Source organism: Equus przewalskii, chromosome 7, assembly GCF_037783145.1.
Source record: "Equus przewalskii isolate Varuska chromosome 7, EquPr2, whole genome shotgun sequence".
Taxonomy (NCBI): domain Eukaryota; kingdom Metazoa; phylum Chordata; class Mammalia; order Perissodactyla; family Equidae; genus Equus; species Equus przewalskii.
The window spans coordinates 15023126-15044997 of record NC_091837.1 but is presented as its reverse complement, the minus strand read 5'-3'; the positions used below and the strand labels follow the sequence as shown (position 1 = coordinate 15044997).

General features: G+C 46.1%; 2 protein-coding genes across 2 annotated transcripts; one reads left to right on the top strand and one right to left on the bottom strand.

Annotated features, from left to right (window-relative positions):
* The first annotated feature begins 16050 nt into the window (after positions 1 to 16050).
* Positions 16051 to 18368, top strand: COX6A1 (cytochrome c oxidase subunit 6A1). Its single transcript, XM_008507204.2, has 3 exons — positions 16051 to 16314; positions 16459 to 16601; positions 18091 to 18368. The coding sequence occupies exons 1-3, from the start codon at positions 16125 to 16127 to the stop codon at positions 18172 to 18174; spliced, it is 417 nt and encodes a 138-aa protein (XP_008505426.2). The 5' UTR covers positions 16051 to 16124; the 3' UTR covers positions 18175 to 18368.
* A 1519-nt stretch (positions 18369 to 19887) lies between these two features.
* Positions 19888 to 21872, bottom strand: TRIAP1 (TP53 regulated inhibitor of apoptosis 1). The gene is made up of 2 exons (XM_008507195.2): positions 21689 to 21872; positions 19888 to 20839 (listed from the first exon to the last, which is right to left on the bottom strand). Exons 1-2 carry the CDS (start codon positions 21869 to 21871, stop codon positions 20756 to 20758), a joined length of 267 nt encoding a protein of 88 aa, XP_008505417.1. The 5' UTR covers position 21872; the 3' UTR covers positions 19888 to 20755.

Below are 21872 nucleotides of genomic sequence, written 5' to 3'. Positions count from 1 at the left end.
CTCTGAGAAACAAGAGGCTTCAGAAATGTCTTTGTGTGTGTGTGTGTGTGTGTGTGTATGTGTGTGTGTATGTGAGAGAGAGAGAGAGAGAGAGAGAGAGAGACCCAGTGGGTGAGGGAGAGCTTGAAAGAGCCAGGGAGGGGGAGAAGGCAGTGAAAGAAGGGCATCCTAACAACAGCTGGTGTTTATTGAGTGCTTACTGTGTGCCCGCATCCTCCCATCACCTTTGTGAGAGAGACATGATGGTCCCTATTTTATAGACCAAGAAACTGCGGTTCAGGACGGGGAAGCCCTGCCCTAGGTCCCACAGGGAATGAGAGGGGAAGCTTGGACTCAGGAAGTGGGATGAGCATAGGATGCAAATGATGTTCTGTGTCTCCATTATGATGGTGGTTACAGGACCATATGTATCTGTCAAAACCCATAGGACTATCCCCTAAGACAGAATTTTACGCTATGTAAAGCATACTGCAATAACCCTGACTTTAAAAAGGTAAAATAAAATAAAATACAGACCAAAAATACAAAGATGCACATGGGCCTTGAGTGGTTGAAGTCCCTGGGGTGCTTGGGGCCTCTCTGGACCCTTCCCTCTAGCAAGGCTGTTTCCTTATTTGCCTCTGTATCTTCAGGCTCAGGGCCTGAAACTTGGGAAATGTAGATACTGGGGAAATATTTACTTGTTTAAATGAATGAATGAGCTAAATAATTCTCTCTGGACCCATTTCTCCATCCATAAAATGAGAAGTTGATGAAACACTAAGGCGAACTCCTCCCAATCAGCTCAGAGGTCACCTCCTCCAGGAAGCCTTCCCAAATCCCCTCCCACTTCCGGACTGGATCAGGTGCCTCTTCTGGGCTCTCACAGAGCCAGGATGGATTCCCATCCCTGCACTGATCATACTTAAGGTATTTGTCTGGTTCTGTGTGTCCTTCATGTGAATATTCAAGTTCTCTGTAGCAGGGCCTGTGTCTTGTTTTGCTCATCTCTGTACTGCCAGTGCCTGGCACAGAGCAGGTAGAATGTCTAATGAATTAACGGATTAGTACTTCTGGTCTGAGGTCCAAAGTTGAATCCTGCTGGTGTTGGCTGCAGCTAGGCGAGGGTCCGAAGCAGCAGAAATGGGCCAGGGGACAGAACCAGGAAATCCTTGCGCAGCAGAGATGAGTTGAAAGCCCTGCAGAGATGAATTGAAAGCCCTGCCTTCTAGAGCTCGGAGAAAACAATCCTGCTGTGACCTCGGCAGGAAATTCAAGCCTCCTCCTGTATGGGGCAGGGGGGCCAGGAGGAGAACAGCCAGATTCTGGAGGGCAGATGGTTTGGAGGGGGGCCTGGCTCGGGGAACCGGCAATCTGCCTGCATCTGTTTGGGGGTGAGGATGGGGTGGGGGTGGGGTGGGACTCATGGGGCACGGGGATGTGGTCAGGTTCCAGCTCTTCTCCTTCGCTGTCATTCAGCCTCACCAACCCTCAGTCTCCACATCTGTGAAGCGGGTAAGGAGTATAGTTACACTTACCTCAATGTGTTCACGAGGAGGGCAAAGGGATACCATGAGGTCAAAATGTCCGCTATTGTGTAGCTGCTCAGAAATATTTTAAACTCCCTAATATCTTTTCACTCTTCTCCCAAATGTTTTCACACTAATTAGAGCTGCCACTCATGAGTTCCTAATAATAATATTAACTATTCCTAACATTTACTGGATGTCTGCTGTGTGTCAGGCACTGTCCTATGCACTTGACATGTATTATCTCATTTAATCATCACGAGCACCTCATAAAGCAGGTTTGCTATTATTCCAGAGAGGAATACAGATTCAGAGAGATGCGGAGACTTGTCCGGGATCACACAGCCTCTAAGAGGTACGCCTGGGATGTAAACCATCTGTTAACTTGAGTGAGCACCATAATGCCCAGGAGGGCCTGTTCAAACACAGATTGCTGGGTCCCACCTCTAAGTTCCTGATGCAACAAGTCTGGGGTGGAGCCTGAGAATTTGCATTTCTAGCAAGTTCCCAGGTGATGTTGCTGCTGCTGGTCCTGGAGCACACTTTGAGAACCACAGCCTAATACCAAGATTTCTCCACTGTCATTATCCCAGCTAGGCATGTTATGTCATGTCCAGCCTATTACAATAGGCTCGGTTCAAGGAATTTGAAGTCTAGCATAGTTCGCTTAGCACTTGGCACGTATGACCCTATATTCATTTCCCCCCCATATTTTTAATTAACTAAAAAAAAAAAACCTTCCATCTATTTTAAAGATGCAAAAAATAAAAATATAAATTAGCGGAAAGAAGGACAGAATTAGCTCCGGTCTCATCAATTACTCAGAGAGATGACTTTTTGTTATACACGGTCGTATAGTAGAAGCTTTCTGGATTAACTTAGTCACTGGATCAAGCTCACTGGAGCTGGCTCACTGGATTGACCACCACTTGCCTTGCCTACTGTAGAACCCAGAACTATGCAACGCCCACAGCAGCTGGTGGACACATCTCCAGCATGACCAGCCACTAACTCCTCCTGTTGACTTAACCATGTGACTGTGTGCTTACCAAGAGTCAGCTGGGTTGGTTCTCCAACCAGTCAGTTACTCTTGTTGTTAAATCATTTAATTGTATATGACAAACTGATGACACAGGAGCGGGAAAAGAAAACTGATGTTTCTGTAAAGGCGGTTGAACGCTTTCGAAAGTTAGTTTGTATGTGTCATTACAAATTTACCCAAACCCATAGAATGGACAGCACCAAGAGTGAAGCCAAATGCAAACTGTGGACGTTGGGCGATAATGATGTGTCAATGTCGGTTCATCAGTTATAACAAATGTACTGCCCTGGTGGGGGAGGTTGGGAATAGGGGAATCTATGCATGTGTGGCAGCGGGGGTATATGAGAAAGCTCTGTACCTCTTGGTAATATTGTTGTGAATCTAAAACTGCTCTAAAAAACAAAGTCAAATAAAAACGGGAAAGAGGCTGGCCTCATGGCCGAGTGGTTAAGTTCATGCACTTGGCTTTGGCGGCCCAGGGTTTCGCCGGTTTGGATCCTGAGTGCGGGCCTAGCACTGCTCATCAAGCCATGCTGAGGCAACACCCCATACAGCACAACCAGAAGGAGCTACAACTAGAATATACAACTATGTCCTGGGGGGACTTTGGGGAGAAGAAGAAGAAGAAAAAGAAGATTGGCAACAGATCTTAGTTCAGGTGCCAATCTTTAACAAAAAAAAAGGGATGAGAGGAAGGAGGAAGGAAGGAAGGAGTAAAGTCCCAGCGTGACCCACAATGGCTACAGAGTATGAGCAAAAAGTACACTTTTGTCATAAGCCACTGGGACCGGGGGAGCATTAGTTGGGTTAGGTGTGGCCTAGACAACTAGACCATTGGGTGGGGATGGAGGTGGAATTCTAAAAATCTGGACAACTAGGGCCTTCAAATCTACATCAACTTTTAAGTAGCCCAAACTAGAATTCAGGGGAGTGGTTCATGCAAGAAACATGTGGGGGAACGCCAACCAGCTGACTCAGATCAGGCTCAAAGAAAAGGCTTTGGCCCTCCAGCAAAAGATGGGTGAATGAATATACAAGAATAGGTTTCTAAGTTAAAATAGAATATTTAAGGGTTCTAAATATTATTTTTTATCATTTCCTGCTTCAATGGACTTTTTCAATAAATTTACCAACTACTCAACTGATCAGATTAGATAAAAGAGCTCCTACTACAGATTTTTTTTTTTAAATGAAAAAGAGGTAGGGGCCAGCCTGGTGGCACAGCGGGTTAAATTTGCATGTTCCACTTCAGTGGCCCAGAGTTCGCCGGTTCGGATCCCGGGTGTGGACATGGCACCGCTTAGCAATTCACGCTGTGGTAGGCATCCCGTGTATAAAATAGAGGGAAATGGGCACGGATGTTAGCTGGGGGCCGGCCCCCTGGCTTAATGGTTAAGTTTGGCACACTCTGTTTCAGTGGCCTGGGTTTGGTTCCCAGGCCCGGACCTACACCACTGGTCAGTGGCCATGCTCAGGCAGTGACCTACATTCAAAATAGTGGAAGATTGGCACAGATGTTAGCTCAGGGTGAATCTTCCTCAAGCCAAAAGAGGAAGATTGGCAACAGATGTTAGCTCAGGGTGAATCTTCCTCAGCAAAAAAAAAAAAAAAAGAGAGAGAGAGAGAGAGGGGGGATGATATGGTTCTTATTTATGGATTTCTATTACATCTCTCTCCAGCCATTAATATCTAATATTGACACAGCACTTTACAGTTTATAAAGCACTTTCAATTCTATTTATTTTATTTATGTCTCATAATGACGCTGAGTAGCAGGCATTATTACCCCCTTTCTACAGGTTGGGAAACAGGCTCAGAGAAGGGACTTAAAGGCTTCAGGTAAACTACCTCTAGAACATTCAACTAGGGAAGAATTTGGTCTTAACTGACCAAGTGCCTAAGTGCCCCAGGCATCGTGTTAGCAAAGGATCCGGAATAAAAGCATTAGGCCTTTACCAGTTGAGGAGGAAATGCCTTGGGGCAGGAGGTAGGAAGTAAGAAATAAAGGCTAAGATGTGACTTTTTCTGGTTCATCTCTGGATCCTGGCACACTAGGCCCCAAGAAATATTTGGTGTTTGGTTGAAGAAATAAATGAAGTGAGAAAATGAAGTGAAGGGAGTGAATGAAAGAATGAAGTGAGAAGATTGGAGCAAGGCCCCTCCTCTTTCTGGTCTCAGTTTCCCCATCTTTAAATTGAAAGCTAAGGTTTTCCTGCTTAGGACGACGGACGGACGTACACAATTTTGTACTCTATTTCTGGATGTTCTGGAACACCCTTCTGAACCCCTACTATAGATTACTCAGGAGAGGGAGATCCATCAAGCTCTAAGTAAGGAACCCCTGAATTTGAGGATCTGAATTTGAGGTCCCTTCTAGCTCTGATGTTAACAGTTGTAACGATAATAATAGGATCCGGAAGTTTTTGGACCCTGCCTGGGCTAAGAGCTTTACCTCATTCAGTGTCTTCACAGCCCTGTGCTGCGGGCATGATTATTATCATCTCTGGTGAAGAAACTGCCTCTTAGAGGGACTAAATAACTTGCTCACGTTGCAAGTCAGGAAGTAGGGTCCTTAGTCTCCAGTTTAGCACTGTGGACACCAGAACCTCGATACTCTCCCACCTCTACTCCAGAAGAGTACAAACATATGACCTCCGTGTGGCTCGGCCAAGGACGAACTCAAGTCGCTGTGTTTGGAGAACGTGTTATAACCTGGCAACCATCCATTCAACATCTTGTACGAACACCTCCTCTGTGCCAGGCACAGACTGGCTGATGCGGCTCACGATGATCGTGGTCCCTGCCCTCAAGCAGCCTCTTTTATTGCGTTGTTCCTCTGCCTCCCTTGGCACCAGATTCCTGATGTGAGCTGTTACGATGCAGATTCTCAGGCCCTGGTCCGTGGAATCAGACTCTCTGAGGTTGGAGGCGGGGATTTTTACAAGCTCCGCAGGTGACTTACAGACCCTGAGGTGTGGGAACCCCTGGGTGGAGGGGGGAGTGACCCAGAGGAGCAAACAAGCAATTATTACACAGAGAAATACTTTCTATATGGATTGTGGGGGTTGCCAGGGAAGGCTTCTTGGAGGAAGTGACCTTTAAGATGAGACCTGAGGGGTGGGTAGGAGTGAGGAGGAGGGGGAGGGGGGGAGAATAGCAACCTAGCAGAATGATGGACCCAGGGGGCTGTGGGAACTTGGAAGACGCGCCTGACTCAGCCTGAGGAATCTGAGGAGTCAGGGCGACTTTGCAGAGGAAGTGCCCGTGGTTTCCAATGCTTTGTCAGATATAAGCATCTGCTTCATTGCATCTTGGGGGAAGAGAATGGGCGTGGAAGAGAATCAGGGCTGGCCTGGAGGTGTGTTCTCCCAGGACGTTCGAGGCCCCTTATCAGCCGACTAACGGTGGGCGGAAGCCGAATCATCCTCTAATCTGGCTCCTGTTTTCACCTCCATTGTCAATGCTAAGCCTTTGTTTGTTTGAACTAAGTCCTTCTATCTAAAGTTCTTAGTACCCAGCGGTAAATGGCGACATTTGAATAAGTGGCGAATTCCTTTGTAATGGGACCCGGAGAACACCTGCTTCTTAGATCCACCCTATTAGAGGAAGCCGGATCCCTTCCCTCTTGGAATAACCCTCAGGGCCATCATTGATGACTCACAGTTAGGTGGGTAGCAGGACTCTGGCCCCGGCCAGGCTGGATTCAATCCTTCCCTGTACCACTTGCTAATTACTTGTCCTCGGACCCACATTACAGGACCTTCCAATGCCTCAGTTTCTTCCTCTGGCAAAGGAGACTAATAATAGTAATACTATTTCCAAAGAGTTGCTTTGAGAATGGAATGAATTTTCCTATGAAATGCTTAGAAGAGTTCCTGGCACACAGTAGGACCTCAGAAAATGTTAGATATTATCGTTCAGGCACCAAGAACAGTGCAAAGAGTTGAGGATACACCAACAAAAGACAAGCTAAACGCCTTCTTAGAACTTATGTTGTAACGGGAGAGATGAACAACGGAGTAAATGCAATAGAAAGAGCAACACAGATTATGATTTATGTTATAAAAAAAATATGATACTTGCTATAAAGAAAGAGGGGCTCCCTCAGAGAGTGTGACCAGGGAAGGCCTCTCTGAGAAGGCTGATATTTAAGGGGGAGACATACCATGTGACAAGCTGGGGGAAGAGGGTTGCAGGCAGACGCCACAGCCGTTGCAAAGGCCCTGAGGTGGGCATGAGGTTGGCTTGTTGAAGGAACTAACAGAAACTTGATACAGCTGGAGTGTGGCACAGGAAGTGATGGAGGCAAGATTTGAACCTGGGTTGAGTTTGCCCAGGAATTTTATTAAGTGTTTTAATTTTGCCATTTTGCAGCAGGGTTCAAGTTCATTCAATGATCATGAACTTGAACGGAGACCTAGCGTCTGACTTAACCCTGAGAACAGCCTGCATCACAGACAAGGTTTAAACAGACGTCCTCTCCACCAGAGTCATTTGTGCCAGTCCGACAGCTCCCACACGGGTAATGTGTAATGTCGGGATCGATGCCACGTGCAGAACTAGGGGATGAGGTAGGGGTAGAAATTAGGGATAGAAACTGACCGGCCACTGTCAGCCTCCCTTCTCTTTGCCCCTGCAAAGTCTACGAATGGAAATAAGGTTACAGATGCCATTTAAATCAACAATAGCTCTAAAGGGCAGGCCCATGGGCAATTTTCACCTGCTAATTTATTTCCGTCTGAAGTTTTTACAAGGGGCATATTTTCTTTTGTCATCATCATCAGAAGAAGAAAAAGCAAAACAATAAAAGTCTTCGATGTAAAAACCTTTTTTTAGAACAATTAGTATTTATTACTATACAGCCTGTCATGGGAAATGCAGACACGGGGGTGTGGTGATTGCCTGGGTGGACTTTAGGATATAGCTGTGGAGCACATGAAGTTGTTAGGTAAAAACAGAACTCAGGACCTTATATTGCACGGTAGAGTGTAAAAGTTGTGTCAAAATTTCAAGAAGCAGAATCACCTCATTTAAAATCTGGTTTGCGTTAGGCACTATGTTTGATGTTGGGATACAGGAATAAGCAAGACAGATGAGGTCTCTGCTCTCATGGAGCTCCCAGGCTACTTAGAAGTTAGTGAGATGAAGAGTCGGAAGAGCATTCCTACAAAGGGGGCAGCATGAGCAAAGGCCTTGAGGTTGGAAGCGTCTTGGCACAGTATTTCAAAAGCAGAAAGAGGGCTAGCTCAGAGGGTGAGTGAGGTGTCCTTGGTGAAAATAGTGGAGATAGGCAGTGATTGTGTCCTTTATGACCTTGGAGGTCAGAGTAAGGCATTTAGGTTTTATCCTAAGGGAACAAGCATCCACTGAAGAGTTGCAAAGAAGAATGGAGGTATAGCCAAATTTGTACTTTAGAAGGATTGCCCTGGCTTTTGTGGAGAACAGACTGGAGAGGGTGAAGCTGTAAGGAGAGAGACCAGCCCGGAGGTTACTGCAATAATGCAGGAGAGAGAGAATAGTGGCGGTGATTAAAGCCGGGGTGGAGATTAGAGAGAAATTTCTAAGGTAAAATCCACTTGATGGTTGATTGGCTACGAGGATGAAGGAGAAGGAGACAAAGAGAAAGACTGATTCTGTTTGTTAGCTTGGGGACTGAGTGGATGATGGCGCCGTTCTAAGACCACATATCCAATGACAAGAGGAGCCTGAAATTAATAATCTAGTGGGAGAGCCAGGCATGGAGACAACCATCCATCACACGTGGTACAATGAAATGCGCTAAAAGAGAGATGCTGGCAGGGGCTCTGGGGGCAGAAAGGGAGCGAGGGATGGATTCTGGCTGGGGAGCCTCCAAGGGGGAAGAGATCACAATAGATGGAGCAGTTGGAGGGAAACTGGAGACAGGAGGCTGGGGCAGATGACGGCATGATGCAGAGCTTGGAGAGGACCTATGTGGTTGACACATAAAGTGGGTGGAGGCGCCCTGGGAGGCCCTACATGTCAATCCGAGGAGTCAATGAAGAGAAATTACACCTAGTTCTAGAAGAGGTCTTGGTCCTTCTCATATTTTAGAAAGTCAGCGGTGAGCGTGTGAGAGGCATTACAAGAGGTGCTCGTCTATGCACTGAATATCTCCAGAAGGATCATCAGAACTCTCTGACGTGGTCATCTTCTTTGGAGTGAAACTGGGTGGCTGGAGGACAGGGATCGGGGGAGGCTTTTCCTTCTTTATCTTTTTTTTTTTTGTATTTTGAACCACGTAGATGTATTACATATTCCATACTTCAATACTTAAATAATTATTAAGAAAAAAGCATGCACTGGTCGAAAGCAAAGACTTTGGGCTCAGACAGGCATGCATTTGGATCTTGGCTCTGTCAAGCTTGTCTCGAGTTGTGTCAATTTTTGCTTCTCATCCGTACAGTTTCTTCATCTGTAAAATGGGGATAATAGTAGTTCTTACTTCATGGGTTGTTGGAAGGATTAAATGAGATAATGTATGTCGAGTGCCAGCACTTCAGTAAGGATAGGCTAAATAGGTGCTATTAGTATTAATAATTAATAATGATCAGTTAGATGGGCACACACCCCATCCAAGGATGTCTCAGCTTGACACATGGGGTGGTCTAGGGAGCGGATCTGGAATCAGACACAGCTGAGGTCTGTCTCTCTAAGTGGGCGCCACCTCTCTAAGCCACAATGACCTTCCTCTGCACAATGGGGATGCTAACACACCTCCTTCCTAAGATCAAAGAGCTACTGGGTGGGGACAGTTAGTCAACTGCCAAACGCGGCGCCCTGTGAGTTATGAGTTAGGAAGATGAAGATTTCCCGGATGGCCTCTCTCTCTCTCTCTCTTTCTCTGTCTCCCAGGCAGACAGGGGCCTTTCAGTCTCTCTTCTCTGCCCTCCACTAGAGAGTGAGCTGGGGAGGGGGGACATTCTCTAGGAAGTGAAGTTTTCTCTTGTTGTTCCAATCGGGGAAGATGCAAAAAAAATCTCAGACGCGAGACCTTAAGAAGGAATCCTGAGGCCCAGGCCGGGCTCCCTCTATCCCTCTAGCAGGTTCCGCCTCCCACCCCACTTTAAAGATCCTGAGATCAGACAGCCACGTTGAAGGTCGCAGGCACGACTCATCTCTGGCCAGACTCGTGGGCGGCGCCCGCACATGCGGAGCCTGCCACCCACAGGGCGAGAGCGGTACTGCAGGAGCGGGTGCCAGAGAAACCCCTATCCTGTCGCTTTTCCGTCACTGTGTCCTCAGCGCCTTTTCTGGGCCAGGCAGAAGGGGTCCCTGCCTTCATGGGGCTTATAGTCTAAGAGGAAGAATACCAGCAGCGGAAGTGCTGATAGCAACTTCACAGTCTGCTTTTTGGTGAGAGCCTTTGTTCCTATAACACAAGTAATATATATTCATTGTAGAAATTTTAAAAAGAAAACTAAAACCCAGACATAACTTCTTTTTTTTTTTTTAAAAGACTTTGTTTTTTCCTTTTTCTCCCCAAAGCCCCCCCGGTACGTAGTTGTATATTCTTCGTTGTGGGTGCTTCTAGTTGTGGCATGTGGGACGCGGCCTCAGCGTGGTTTGATGACCAGTGCCATGTCCGTGCCCAGGATTCGAACCAACGAAACACTGGGCCGCCTGCAAGCGGACCGCGCGAACTTAACCACTCGGCCATGGGGCCAGGCCCCATAACTTCTCTTAACATGTGAATACAGCCCTTACAGTATTAGTCTATGCATTTTACAAAAATGGAAACGTGCATTTCATAATATTTTGTAGCCTGCTTTTTTATGTTTAACAGTTTTATTGAGATACATTTCACATACCATACACCAGCCTTGTTTTTAACTTAATGTAACAGTAGATGATTAATAATAATATGATACGAATTGCTGCTATTTGTTGAGCAAAGTGCTAAGTGTTTTTACACACATCATCACATTCAGTCCTCCCAACAACCTTGTAAGGTAGGTCCTACGATTTTCCCCAATTTGCAGATGAAGAAACTGAGGCATGGAAAAGCAAGTGATTTGTCCAGCAAAAGTAACAGAGCCAGGATTTTAATCAAGCTTTGTCTGAGAACTTGAGTTCTTAACCAGTTTGTTATGCCTGCTCTGTGCCACGCTGCATGGGAATTCAGAGGAATCTGGGAAAAAAAGGGGGCGGGGAGCGAATCTTTTGGAGTTCAGAGTGAAAATGAGGAAATGGAATAGTCCTCATACAGGATAAGTAAGCTTAAACATCACTGGGGGCCCAGAGGCCATGGAGCTTGGTGTAACCAGGAAAGGCTGCCTGTAAGAGGTGAGGACTGGGTGGGGTGTGTGCTATAGGGTGGGAAGGGCATTTCCAGTTAAGACGGGCCAGCCTGAGCAAAGCCCTAGGTGCAAACAAGAGTACAAGCATAAACAGGGAGCCGTAAGGAACAATAATTGAGCACCAAGTTCTGGGGGGTTAGAGAGATGGACAATACCTGGGGTCTGTCCTCCAAAAACTGACAATCTAGCTAGACAGAGGGTTGAGGGGAACCAGAGAAATAAGTAATAGCTACCCTTCACTGTGCATGCCGGCTTCTCTACCTACACTATCACATTTAAGCTCACAACGTCCTTGGAAGATGGGCAGTTATTACTCCGCTTATAAATGAAGAAAAGAAGGCTCAGAGAGGTAAAGTGGCTTGGTCTAGGTCCTCTGGGTAGGGAGGGCTAGAGCCAAGAGGCTCAACCCAGGTGGTTCAGGATTGAGTCTAGGGCTCTCACCCGCACAGCTACACTATTCTGCATGCCACGAATGCCCCGCTCCCACCCCAAAGAAAGAGACTCTCACACCCAGCCCCCATGCAAGCCTCTAGGCATGCTGCCCTCAGGGATCTTTCTAAATTGCAAAGCTGATCACCTCTCTCCCTGCTTAAAGCCAAGGCTTCTCAGTACCCCTAGGGTAAATTCCTGACCTGTAGAACCCTTTGAGATCTTGCTCCCTCCCTCCCTCCCCTCACACCTCCAGGCTTAAGGCACTGTTTGGAATTCTGGATACAGTACCCATATCTTTTCTCTGTGCTGATGTCTCCCTGGAAAACTCTTCCCATCTCCCTCCCAACCCAAACTTGTCCCTGACTCACTCATATTCATATTTATATGGGGGGGGGGATGACTTAGATGCCACCTCCTATGGGAAGCCTTCCCTGACTGCCCCTCCAAAGTCCAGGCCAAATGCTCCTCTGTTCTGCTTCCATAGACCCTGTACCCTCTCCCTGATCATGATAGTAATAATAGTTAACAATCATTGAGCAGTCACTTTGTGCCAGGCACTGTGCTAAGGTCCCTTGAGTTATTGAAACAGCATCTCATAGTGGCTAAATGTGCAAGCTTTGAGGTCAGACTTCCTGGGTTTAAATCCTGGCTTGATCAATTAAAGGATTGTGAAGCTTAGGCAAATGACTTAACCTCTCTTTGTGCCTCAGTTTTCTTCATCTGTAAAACGAGGATAAGAATGGCACCTATCTCATAGGAGTGTTTTAATGACTAAATTAATACATGTGACAGATCCCATACATAAGTGCTTAATAAATGTTAGCTAATGTCTATTATCTTGTCAAGTCCTTGTAATAACGCCAGTGCACAGGTGAGGCTCTAAGAGGTGACTTGACTTGCCCACGATTACACAGCCAAGCAGCAGACCTCAGACTTGAATTTGATGCCAAGGCCCACGCTGTACTGCCTCCCATTGTAGAGCCCCCACACTGGTTGTATTAACTGTTTACTTGTCAGTCTCGCCCTCTAGAGCGAGTATTCCATGAGGGTCACTGCTGTTGCCCCAGCCCAAGGACACAGTGTCGACCCTAATGAAATGAATTAATGATGCTGAGTGGCTCAGACAAGTTATTCAGAGGATGGAGGTGGTGGTCATAACACCCTGAATTCCCATGCAGCCTGCTTGGAAAAATGCTTCAGTGCCTTCTCCTAGGATTAGACTCTTGGCAGACAAATATTTATTGGTCTAGGAACTGAAGGTGCTCTTAACTGGGAAAACCACAGGAGTAGCATGTAGGATGCCCAGATAAGCTTTCCTCTAAGCAAGCCATGTCCTTGACTAGGCAGCCTCAGCCAGTATTATTCCTATGCCTCCCTGCCATCAGCAGCTGCCCCCAGTATTGAGGCGCACACCTGCCAGCTCCCTGTTTCAAAGAAATAGAGCATCAGACCTTTGTGGCTTCAGCATGAGTGTAAACATCACCAGCTGCCAGAGAGGATGACGTCAAATCCAGGCCTGGCTGGCCATGGCCTTGGGGAGGCTTCCTGCACGAAGAGACCTGATGCCCTGGGCGTCTACGAGTGAGGCAGGACGAGCTAAGGACTGCCAGCTCAGCATCTTGAGGACACATTTGATGATTCTTTCCATTCTCAAGGACCTCATAACTTGAAATATTTTTCTTTCCAAACCCACTGAAGTCAGAAATTAAATAGCTGTTGCTTTTCGTGCTAATCTCTATTCAGAGCATCAGATCAGCAGGAGCTTGACAGAGTGACCTTTCGGAGTTGGTATCATTCTACCAAAAGCTAAGTCTGTATGTCTCTGAGGTCAAAAGAACTGGCTTGAGTCCCAGACTGCCTGGGTCCGCCACTTGCCTAAAGCTTTGTGACCTTGGGCAACTTCCTGCACATGTCTCAGTTTCCTTATCTGAAAAATGGGGAGAATAGTATCTAGCTCACAGGATCACGGTTGGGATTAATGTATATGCAATGAGTGTCTATCATGTGGCAAGTGCTGGGGTCACACCAGTGAGCAAAACATAGTTCCTCCCCCGATGGTGTTTGGTGAAGGAAGGCAGACAATAAACTGATAAATATTTAATACAGCAGATGGTAGTAAGTGCCACAAAGACAGATAAGGCACAGCAAGGAGGATAGAGTATCAGAGTGGAGAGGAGTTATTTCATTTCAGGGTGGTCTGGGAAGACCTTTCTGATAATATGACTTCTGAGCAGACCCTGAGTGAAATAAGGAAGCAATTTATGGGGCTATCTGGGGGAAAACACTTCCAGGCAGAGAAATAAACATGTGCAAAAGTCCTGGGGCAGGAATGCGCCTGGGATGTTCAAGGAAAAGCAAGAAGGTCAGTGTAGCTAGAATGAAGCGTGCAAGGGGACGGGTAGAAGGGATGATGTCAGACAGGTGGCTGAGGGCAGGGTTTGTAGGGTCTGGTAGCCCCCAGGCATTTACTCTAAGTGAGGTGGGAGCCATTGGAGGATTTTAAGCAGGAGGGGAAGGTGATCTGACAGGTTTTAAAGGATTCCTCTGGCTGCCACGTAGACACAGACTGTAGGGGGACCAGGTAGCAGGGAGACCAGTTAGGAGGCTGTTGCAATTGTCCAGGTGAGAGATGAGAACACCTTTGATTAACCTAGCAGCAGTAGGTATCTAGAAGTGGTCAGTTTCTGGATATGCCTGAAGGAAGTGCTGGCAGGATTTGTTGATGGAGTGGATATAAAGTATGTGTGTGTGTGCACGAATGTGTGGGTGTGCATGTGTGTGTGTTTGTGGAAAGAAAGAGAGAGAGAGAAGAGTCAAAGATGCTCCAAAGTGTTTGACCTGAGGAATGGAGTGGCCATTTACCAAGGTGGGGAAGACAACTCACGTAAAGTGCTTAGCATAGATATGAGCACAAAACAAATACTCAGTAAATATTAGCTAGTCTTTGTATTGATGATTTTGGTTTCCTGGGCTGTCTAAACTCAGTCTCCTAAGGCTTTGCAAATGCTAAGCATACCTGACCATCATGCCAGAGTAGGTCCTGTGTGCCAAGGACAGGATAGACAGAATTTTTACTTAGCGGTACCACCCTGCATGGTGTATGAAAGCCCAATGAGAAAATGAGCATTAGTTGAATTCTTAACATATTTCAGGCGTTGAGCATTTTTCATTTAATCCTTTCTCCACCACTAGAATGTAAGCTGCATGAGGGAGACCTTACAGCTCTTCTGTACTACTCCACACACCTGGAACACAGTAGGCATCTTAGTTAATATTGAGTAAACAAATCCTCATTATTAAAGACGGAGGTTGAGTGACTTCCCAATGGCCCTGGTTTTAATACATATTTGTCGGATGAAGGGATGAACAAATGTGTATTACATTCCCATTTTAGAGAAGAGGAAACAGGTGGTGGCAGACCAGACCTCTGAACCCAAGCTGAGCTTGGACCCTTTCCATAGCCACAGTGTGGGGCCTCATATACACCCTTTGGCTGTGTTTGAGGATGCCTAGGGATTTGATGACCCTGATTACACCATAATATATAAAAACCAAGGCTACTCAGAGAAAGTAAGATCAAATGCTAGATCAAATTGTGAGGCTCTAGTAATAGGATCCTAAATTTTTGTCTTCATGAAACTGCATGACCTTAAAGAATTTGCTTTTTTTTTTTTAAAGATTGGCACCTGAGCTAACAACTGTTGCCAATCTTCCTCTTCTTTTTTTTTTTTTTCTGCTTTTCCTCCCCAAATCCCCTCAGTACATGGGTGTGTATTTTAGTTGTGGGTCCCTCTAGTTGTAACACATTTGTTTAATCTAACTTGTCCATGGTCACACAGGCTGTAAGGGAAGGAAATGGGACCCAGTATTCCCACACCAGTCCCTGCTTGTTCCCCTACTCAGGGGTTCATAACGCGGGACACAAGGACTCCCAGGGGGTCTCCAGAAGGTACTTTGTGGTACCTTCTTCCCCCAATATTGTCTACTAAACTGTGTGGATCAGGAGCAGGAGCGTTTTGGGGGGAAAGGGTTCATAGCTTTCATTATATTCTTAAAGGGACCTATGATCAAAAAGTTTAATTTTATCTTACGTATTTATTTTTGAACTTTTATTTTTAAAACTGTTTTTAGATGAGTAAAAGAAAAAGGAAGAAGCAGGAGGGGAAAAAAAAAAAGAATTGTAGAGACAAAACGTAACATGCCAACTTTTGTTTCCAGAGTTTCACGGGAGAGAAGGCTAATGTAACTAAAGAAGCTACAAGTTGAGGCTGTTGAGCTGGGATTCGAATCCAGATCTTCTGGCACCAATTCCAGGGCTCTGTCTGGTTCCCATGGCTATTCATTCATTCACTCACTCATTCATTCATTCATTCAGACAATTTGTAGTGAGCACCTGCTCCGTGCCAGGCACGATTCCAGGCTCTGGGAATGCTGCAGTGGCAAACTCTTGAATCGCAGAGCTTATATTCTAGTAGGGGAGACATACAAAATAATAACGACGACGAATATTCTGTTAGGTACGATGAAAAACGATGTCGGGGGTGGGGGGCATTTTAGATAGGGCGGCTGTGCTCTGAACCTCTCGTTGCTGTCCACGGACTCCAACGAAGAGAGCTGGCCCCGGAGGCCAGCGTGCCCTCCACCAACCTTTCTTTTGCGCATAGTCTCACCGGGTTGGGCATGGTAGGGACAGGGGAGCGCAACGCGAAGCGCAGAGCGCATGCTCCCTCAAACAGCGCCCGCGAGGATTTTGACAAGGACTCGGTCGGCCGGGAAGAGAGTGCGCAGGCTCCTCGGTTAAGGAGAGCGAGAAGGCACCGCCCAATGGGCGCTTCCTTTGGAGCTTGTGGTCCCGCCCCCAAGGCCACTTTTCTGCTTCCGCTTCCGGCGCTGCGGCGGTCTAGATCGAAGATGGCTGCGGCAGCTGCGTCCCGGGTTTCTGGGCTGCTGGGTCGGTCCCGGGCACAGCTTGGGCGGCCTATGTCGAGTGGCGCCCACGGCGAGGAGGGCTCAGGTACCCGGGCTGGGGTCGGCGAGGCGGGCCTCAGCCCCACTGGAGCGGGGCGGGGCGGGACTGTGACCTTGGCTTGAGGCCTTAGAGGCGGGGGCGAGACGGCGCGGGCTCATGCCGGGCTTGAGCGGTCGGTCCCCTCCGCAGCTCGCATGTGGAAGGCCCTCACCTACTTCGTCGCGCTCCCCGGGGTGGGGGTGAGCATGCTGAATGTCTTCCTGAAGTCGCACCAAGGGGAGCACGAGAGACCCGAGTTCGTCGCCTACCCCCATCTCCGCATCAGGTCCAAGGTACGCCCTTGCAGTCTGTCGGAGTGTCCTTTCTCCTTTCATTCCAAATGCCCCTCGTTCTCAGGAACAAATTTTTATTTTCTCCGGTTTTACGGAAGGGAAAGTCTCAGGGGTCACGTCTCACTCTTTTCTTCAAGGTCATACAATAAGTGCCTTTCAGTTTTCCTTTTCTCCGATTCATCCCACCTTCTGCCTTCTGAAACAGTTGTCGGTTGTATAAAACTTGGAGGTCTGGGACACCTCCTTAGAGTGGCAAAGCCGGACGGTGGTTCACCTTTCTAGGACCTGGGCGTCTGGCAGGTACTAGCTGCATGATTAGAGACTGACAGCTTTCCCTGTTCCCCGCCTTTAAGCTAGTTATCTTCACAACTATTTTATCCTTTGGCTGTTGATACAGATAAATTATAATCATTTATTTTCCGCTGCTTTCTGAAATTTTAGGGGGGCGGGGGAAGATTAGCCCTGAACTAACATCCGCTGCCAATCCTCCTCTTTTTGCTGAGGAAGACTGGCCCTGAGCTAACGTTTGTGCCCATGTTCCTTTAGTTTGTATGTGGCACACCTGCCACAGCATGGCTTGATAAGTGGTGGGTAGGTCTACACCTGGCATCCAAACCCGGTGAACCCCGGGCCACCCAAGCGGAGCACCGGAACTTAACCGCTGGGCCACTGGGCCTGCCCCCTGTAAATATTCTTAACAAGAACCTCTTCTGGTTCTTTAATAACTATTACATCACTTAGCCTAAGCAGGACTGGCTTCATAGAAACTTAACCTAAACTCTTAGATTCAGAAAGAACTTTTGAGTCTTTGAGCCTCACACTCACCCTTGTACAGAAGAATTAGAAGCCATATATATAGCAAGGTTTCTCAACCTCAGTACTGTTGACATTTGGGACTGGATAATTCTTGTTGTGGCAAAGGGCTTTCCTCTGAGTTGTAGGATGTTTAGCAGCATCCTTGACCTCTACCCATTAGATGCCAGTATTACCTCTCCCCTAGATGTCTCCAGATCTGCCCAGTGTCTCTGGAGGGGCAGAATCGTCTTGAGTTGGAAACCACTGCCCTAGAGCAATGCTTTTCAGAAGTAGCATGCAAAGTAACTGAGGGTAGGTTGCATTTTCCAATCCAGAGATTTCTTTCAGGTCTGAAATGGATCCCAGAAATCTGCATTTAAATAAGCATCTCCTCCCCTATACCCACCTCTACCATTCTGATACAGGTGATTTGAGGATTACACTTCATAAACAGAGCAGTGATAGACTACGGTTACCAGAGAGAGGCTTATGAGTAAGGAACTTGAGCTTGCTTTTCCTACTGTCTAAGGGTTCCCCTGGAAGTTGTAAGCGCTCCCTTAAATTATGGGAAGGCTAAAATATGCCAGTAGTTATAAAGGACTAATTTCCATTTTGTTTTATATCTTATCTGTTACTTAGCCTATCTATTTTAAGCAGTTCATGGAATTGCCTAATTGACATCTTTACTCCACAGCCCTTTCCTTGGGGAGATGGTAACCATACTCTATTCCATAACTCTCATGTGAATCCGCTTCCAACCGGCTATGAAGATGAATAAAGGGAACCTGGACCACTGCCCAGTGGGGACCACAGCACTGGTTTGGACCATTACTCTGCACATGGACCAGAAAAGTGTACGGGACCTTAAGCTCACCTTCTTCACTTGTATCAGATGATGACCAATATCCTGACCTTCCGTCCCTTTGCTTATGGCAGGAGATGGCTTAAATAAATAACTTAGATTAGTCATGACCTGGGAGTTGCATTTTTTGGTGGTGTTTTTCCCTCAGAAATTAGCATTATTGTTATTTGTTTCTGCAATGAAGGTCTGTGGCTGCTGTTTACACTGTTTCGCGTCCAGTTCAGGCCTCTGAATAACAGTGTTTGTAACAGGCCTGTCCTTGGTTTCTTGTGCCTGGAGTGAGTGAAGCAAAGGGACCATGAGTGGGGTTAATTAAGGATCAAGATTGGGTCCTGACAGACTTGGGATGGCAAAGACATTGAGTGGCCAGCAGAATGGCTGCAGTTTACATCTAAAAGAGGTCTCTGTGATTCTCAAAAGGAAGTGCTTCCTCTGTGTCTCAGCTTTCTCCTGTCCCATTCCACCAGCATTTGCTGCAGAATATTCCCTGGCGTCATAATTTTTTCCAAGGGTGTCAAGTTCTCGTCTTGGGGTCATATCTCAGCACCCTCAAGGCTGGAAGCATCAGAAACCTTTGGGGAAATAAAGGCAGTATGATACATTTCTGCATATAGTAGTGGCTTTATTTGTTTCTGGAATTAAAACCTTTCTGTAGCCAGAAGAATTAGGGAGAAACAATAGTAATAATTATAAAATCACCCTTAAAGAGCAATTAAGAATTCCTCCTCAAAATGTAAAACCTTTGAAGTAGCTGAGATAGTTGGAGGCACTTTATGGGGAGGATAAAGTCAAAATAGTATGAGGAACAATCAGAAAAACGTATTCCCTCAGTAGCAATTATAGTAAAAGAACTGGTTGGCTTTGAGCTAGTTTTATTCTCAAGGCTCAACCAGACAGTTTTGTGATAAAATTCAAGAGGCTACAAGGTTTTGGTCTTGCATTGTACATACAGTAAAGTGGTACTGCAAAGGTGAGGCACGTGGAAACACGGTGTGGAAGCCATGGACAGTAAGGAAAAAGGAGTCCCTGCTATCTTTGCCGTTTCATGATCTGACCCCAGCCTGTGCTTCCAGAGTCCTTGCAGAGCTGGTGCGCTTGTGCCCCGTCTGAGGTCAGGCAGATGTACTCTACTCTAGCCTCCCTCAGCTGAGTTCCAGTTATCTTTTATAATCCTTGTATGATGGGCCTTAAACAGTCAAAATATAAAGGTAGAATTTTTTTTTTAAAGAATGTTTTGAAATGACATTAAGGACTGGTCACATTAAATATGAAGTAATAATGGGTAAATCAAGTGTCATACTATCTTTGGGCGTATATAATAAATTGAACCAAATTACTCAAGGTAAGCAACTGTGGGGGACTACGTGACACTCTGAAGTCCTCACCATATCTTGACATTTTTTTTGTACCATTATATAAACACTTTAAGAAGATATTTTTGTAGCCTACTGTGGAAATAAATTTTAGAAATCAGATTTCTAATTACCATACTACCTAGCTTAGATAAATCTTCACTTTTTCTTCAGCTTTAAATTACAAAACATAAAACTCCCCCCGGTGTATATATGGGATATGTGGGGTTACACAGTAATAGTTGTTCCATAAAGTGCACTGAGTTCCAGGGGCAAATGATAGAAACTACATGTTACAATTTATTCCATCTTCATGATTACAGACATTACACGGCAGGGTGGGCACACAAGGCAAATCAAACTCTTCTCCCATTGAACCAGATGCAGCATTTTGGCATTTTTATGGTATACAGGTTGACTTAATGCATTGGCTTCAGTTGAAAGCTGGCAAAAGCAAATCTTTATAATTTAGGATCTTCCTCCATAGTGAATCCAAGGATCTTAATTCCTGAGTCTGCACTATGAGCTCTGAAGTGGTGTTCGCTGCAACATTCTTGAAGCTTTCACATCAGAGTCTGAGATCTAACACTGTTAGAATCTGTCCTCCTCTTGGCTAACCCAGTCCACCAGCAATCTTAACAGTTAAGTTACTATATAAAAATAAAACTGTGCTCTCAAGCACTGATTAGAACTGTTGTGCTGGGAATCCCTTTGCAGAGCATAAGCTCCCTGAGAGAAAAAAGGTCCTAGCCAATTGCTTTTATGAACAATGACCCCAGTACAGTCTCCCTAATGTCCTTTGCAGCATAACTCAAGAGGTCAGGCAACCCTGACCATCCTGACAAGTTTATCACTATTTACATTCAAGGTGTATTTAAAGCCAGATCAAGTATTGCAACCATCATCTCAAGAAATCATTCAGTTTTAGCACAGTGAGTTTCTGCAAGATGCCAGAGCAAGTGAGAAATCATCTCAAAGCAGAGAGATGGTTCATCTTTTACAAGTAAGAGAAAAACAGTGGAGGAAAGAAAACTCCTCCCTCCTAAACTCATCAAATCAATCACTAGCTTCACAGCCTTAACAGACAAAACCCAGAGTCCTCAATTTCTTGATTTGAGGAGCCCATTTTCAAGGTGACGTCAAGGTCAAGAAGAGCTTTCCGGCTTTTCTTTGCCACGTCCCATGAACTCCAGTCCTTCAATGGGAATCTCCTTCTCCTTTATTGCTTTCTGATGGGAGGAGACAACACATAAAGGTCTGTATGAAGTCTGAGAACCAAACTTTGTAAACAAAATATGATAGTACAAAAGTAAAATCAGACTGCACGATAAGGACTCCCAACTATGATTCAAACTCCATAGTTTTTAACATAAGTACCATGTGAAGAAATTAAGTGTAAGACCAGGGAGAGATTGGAAAGTAGTTGTGAGGGAATCGTCAAAATTCGCAAGTGGAATTTAAACACTATCACCACTCTATTGTGACAGGCACAAGTTCAAATCTAGGTTCCAGGACTTACTGGCTATGTGACCTTGAGCAAGCTCACTTTCTTATCTGTAAATGAAATAACGATAGCAGCTCCACCTGAAATTACCCCGAGGATGTTTTAAGTTAACTAACTGGGAGTGATTTGCCCAGTGCTGTTCTTACAATTCAAACCAGTTTCACATTCATTGGGCTGGAATGAAAATTTCCTAGCTAGTCCAGAGAGAGAAAATAGGCCAATGAAGGGATTGTACCAACAACAAAAAAATCAGACCCTTCATGATGTCTAACAAGCCAGAGAGAGGCTAACACCCTGCCTCGCCCTCATCCCCCTAAAAGTAGCGGAAAAGTGCACCACCCAAAAAAAATCAAGGAAACTGGATTCTAGTGAACTTGGACTAATCACTTCCTATTTCTGGGCATGCGTGTTCCATGTATAAAACACGACTAAGTATGCCAACTTTGCAAGTTTCAGATGAGCACCAAATGGACCAAAGAATGTTACTGTGTTCCAGTGACATGCGTGTGGCCCGGGACGCCGTAGAGAACCGGGGCCGGTGGGTAGAGGCGAGAAGGCTCGGGCCGCAGCTCACCTGAACACACTGCTGGTAGCGCTTGAAGAGGTCGGTGCACGGGTCCCCGGAGCCGTCGCCCTTGAGGAACTTCTCGGCAAACCAGCGATTGAAGCACTGGTCGTACTCACGCTTCATGTCCGTGCAAGCCTCCCCTACGCTGTTCATGGCGGCGGCGGCAGAGGCGGCGCACTCTGATGTCATC

Bases quoted from the DNA above. Each gene is read 5' to 3' on its own strand.
- COX6A1 (XM_008507204.2), top strand. From the start codon at position 16,125: ATGGGCGCTTCCTTTGGAGCTTGTGGTCCCGCCCCCAAGGCCACTTTT. The intron at 16,315-16,458 runs GTACCCGGGCTG...TCCCCTCCGCAG, and splicing joins CCACGGCGAGGAGGGCTCAG to CTCGCATGTGGAAGGCCCTC. The intron at 16,602-18,090 runs GTACGCCCTTGC...TTTACTCCACAG, and splicing joins ATCTCCGCATCAGGTCCAAG to CCCTTTCCTTGGGGAGATGG.
- TRIAP1 (XM_008507195.2), bottom strand. From the start codon at position 21,871: ATGACATCAGAGTGCGCCGCCTCTGCCGCCGCCGCCATGAACAGCGTA. The intron at 20,840-21,688 runs GTGAGCTGCGGC...TCCTCCCATCAG, and splicing joins GCTACCAGCAGTGTGTTCAG to AAAGCAATAAAGGAGAAGGA.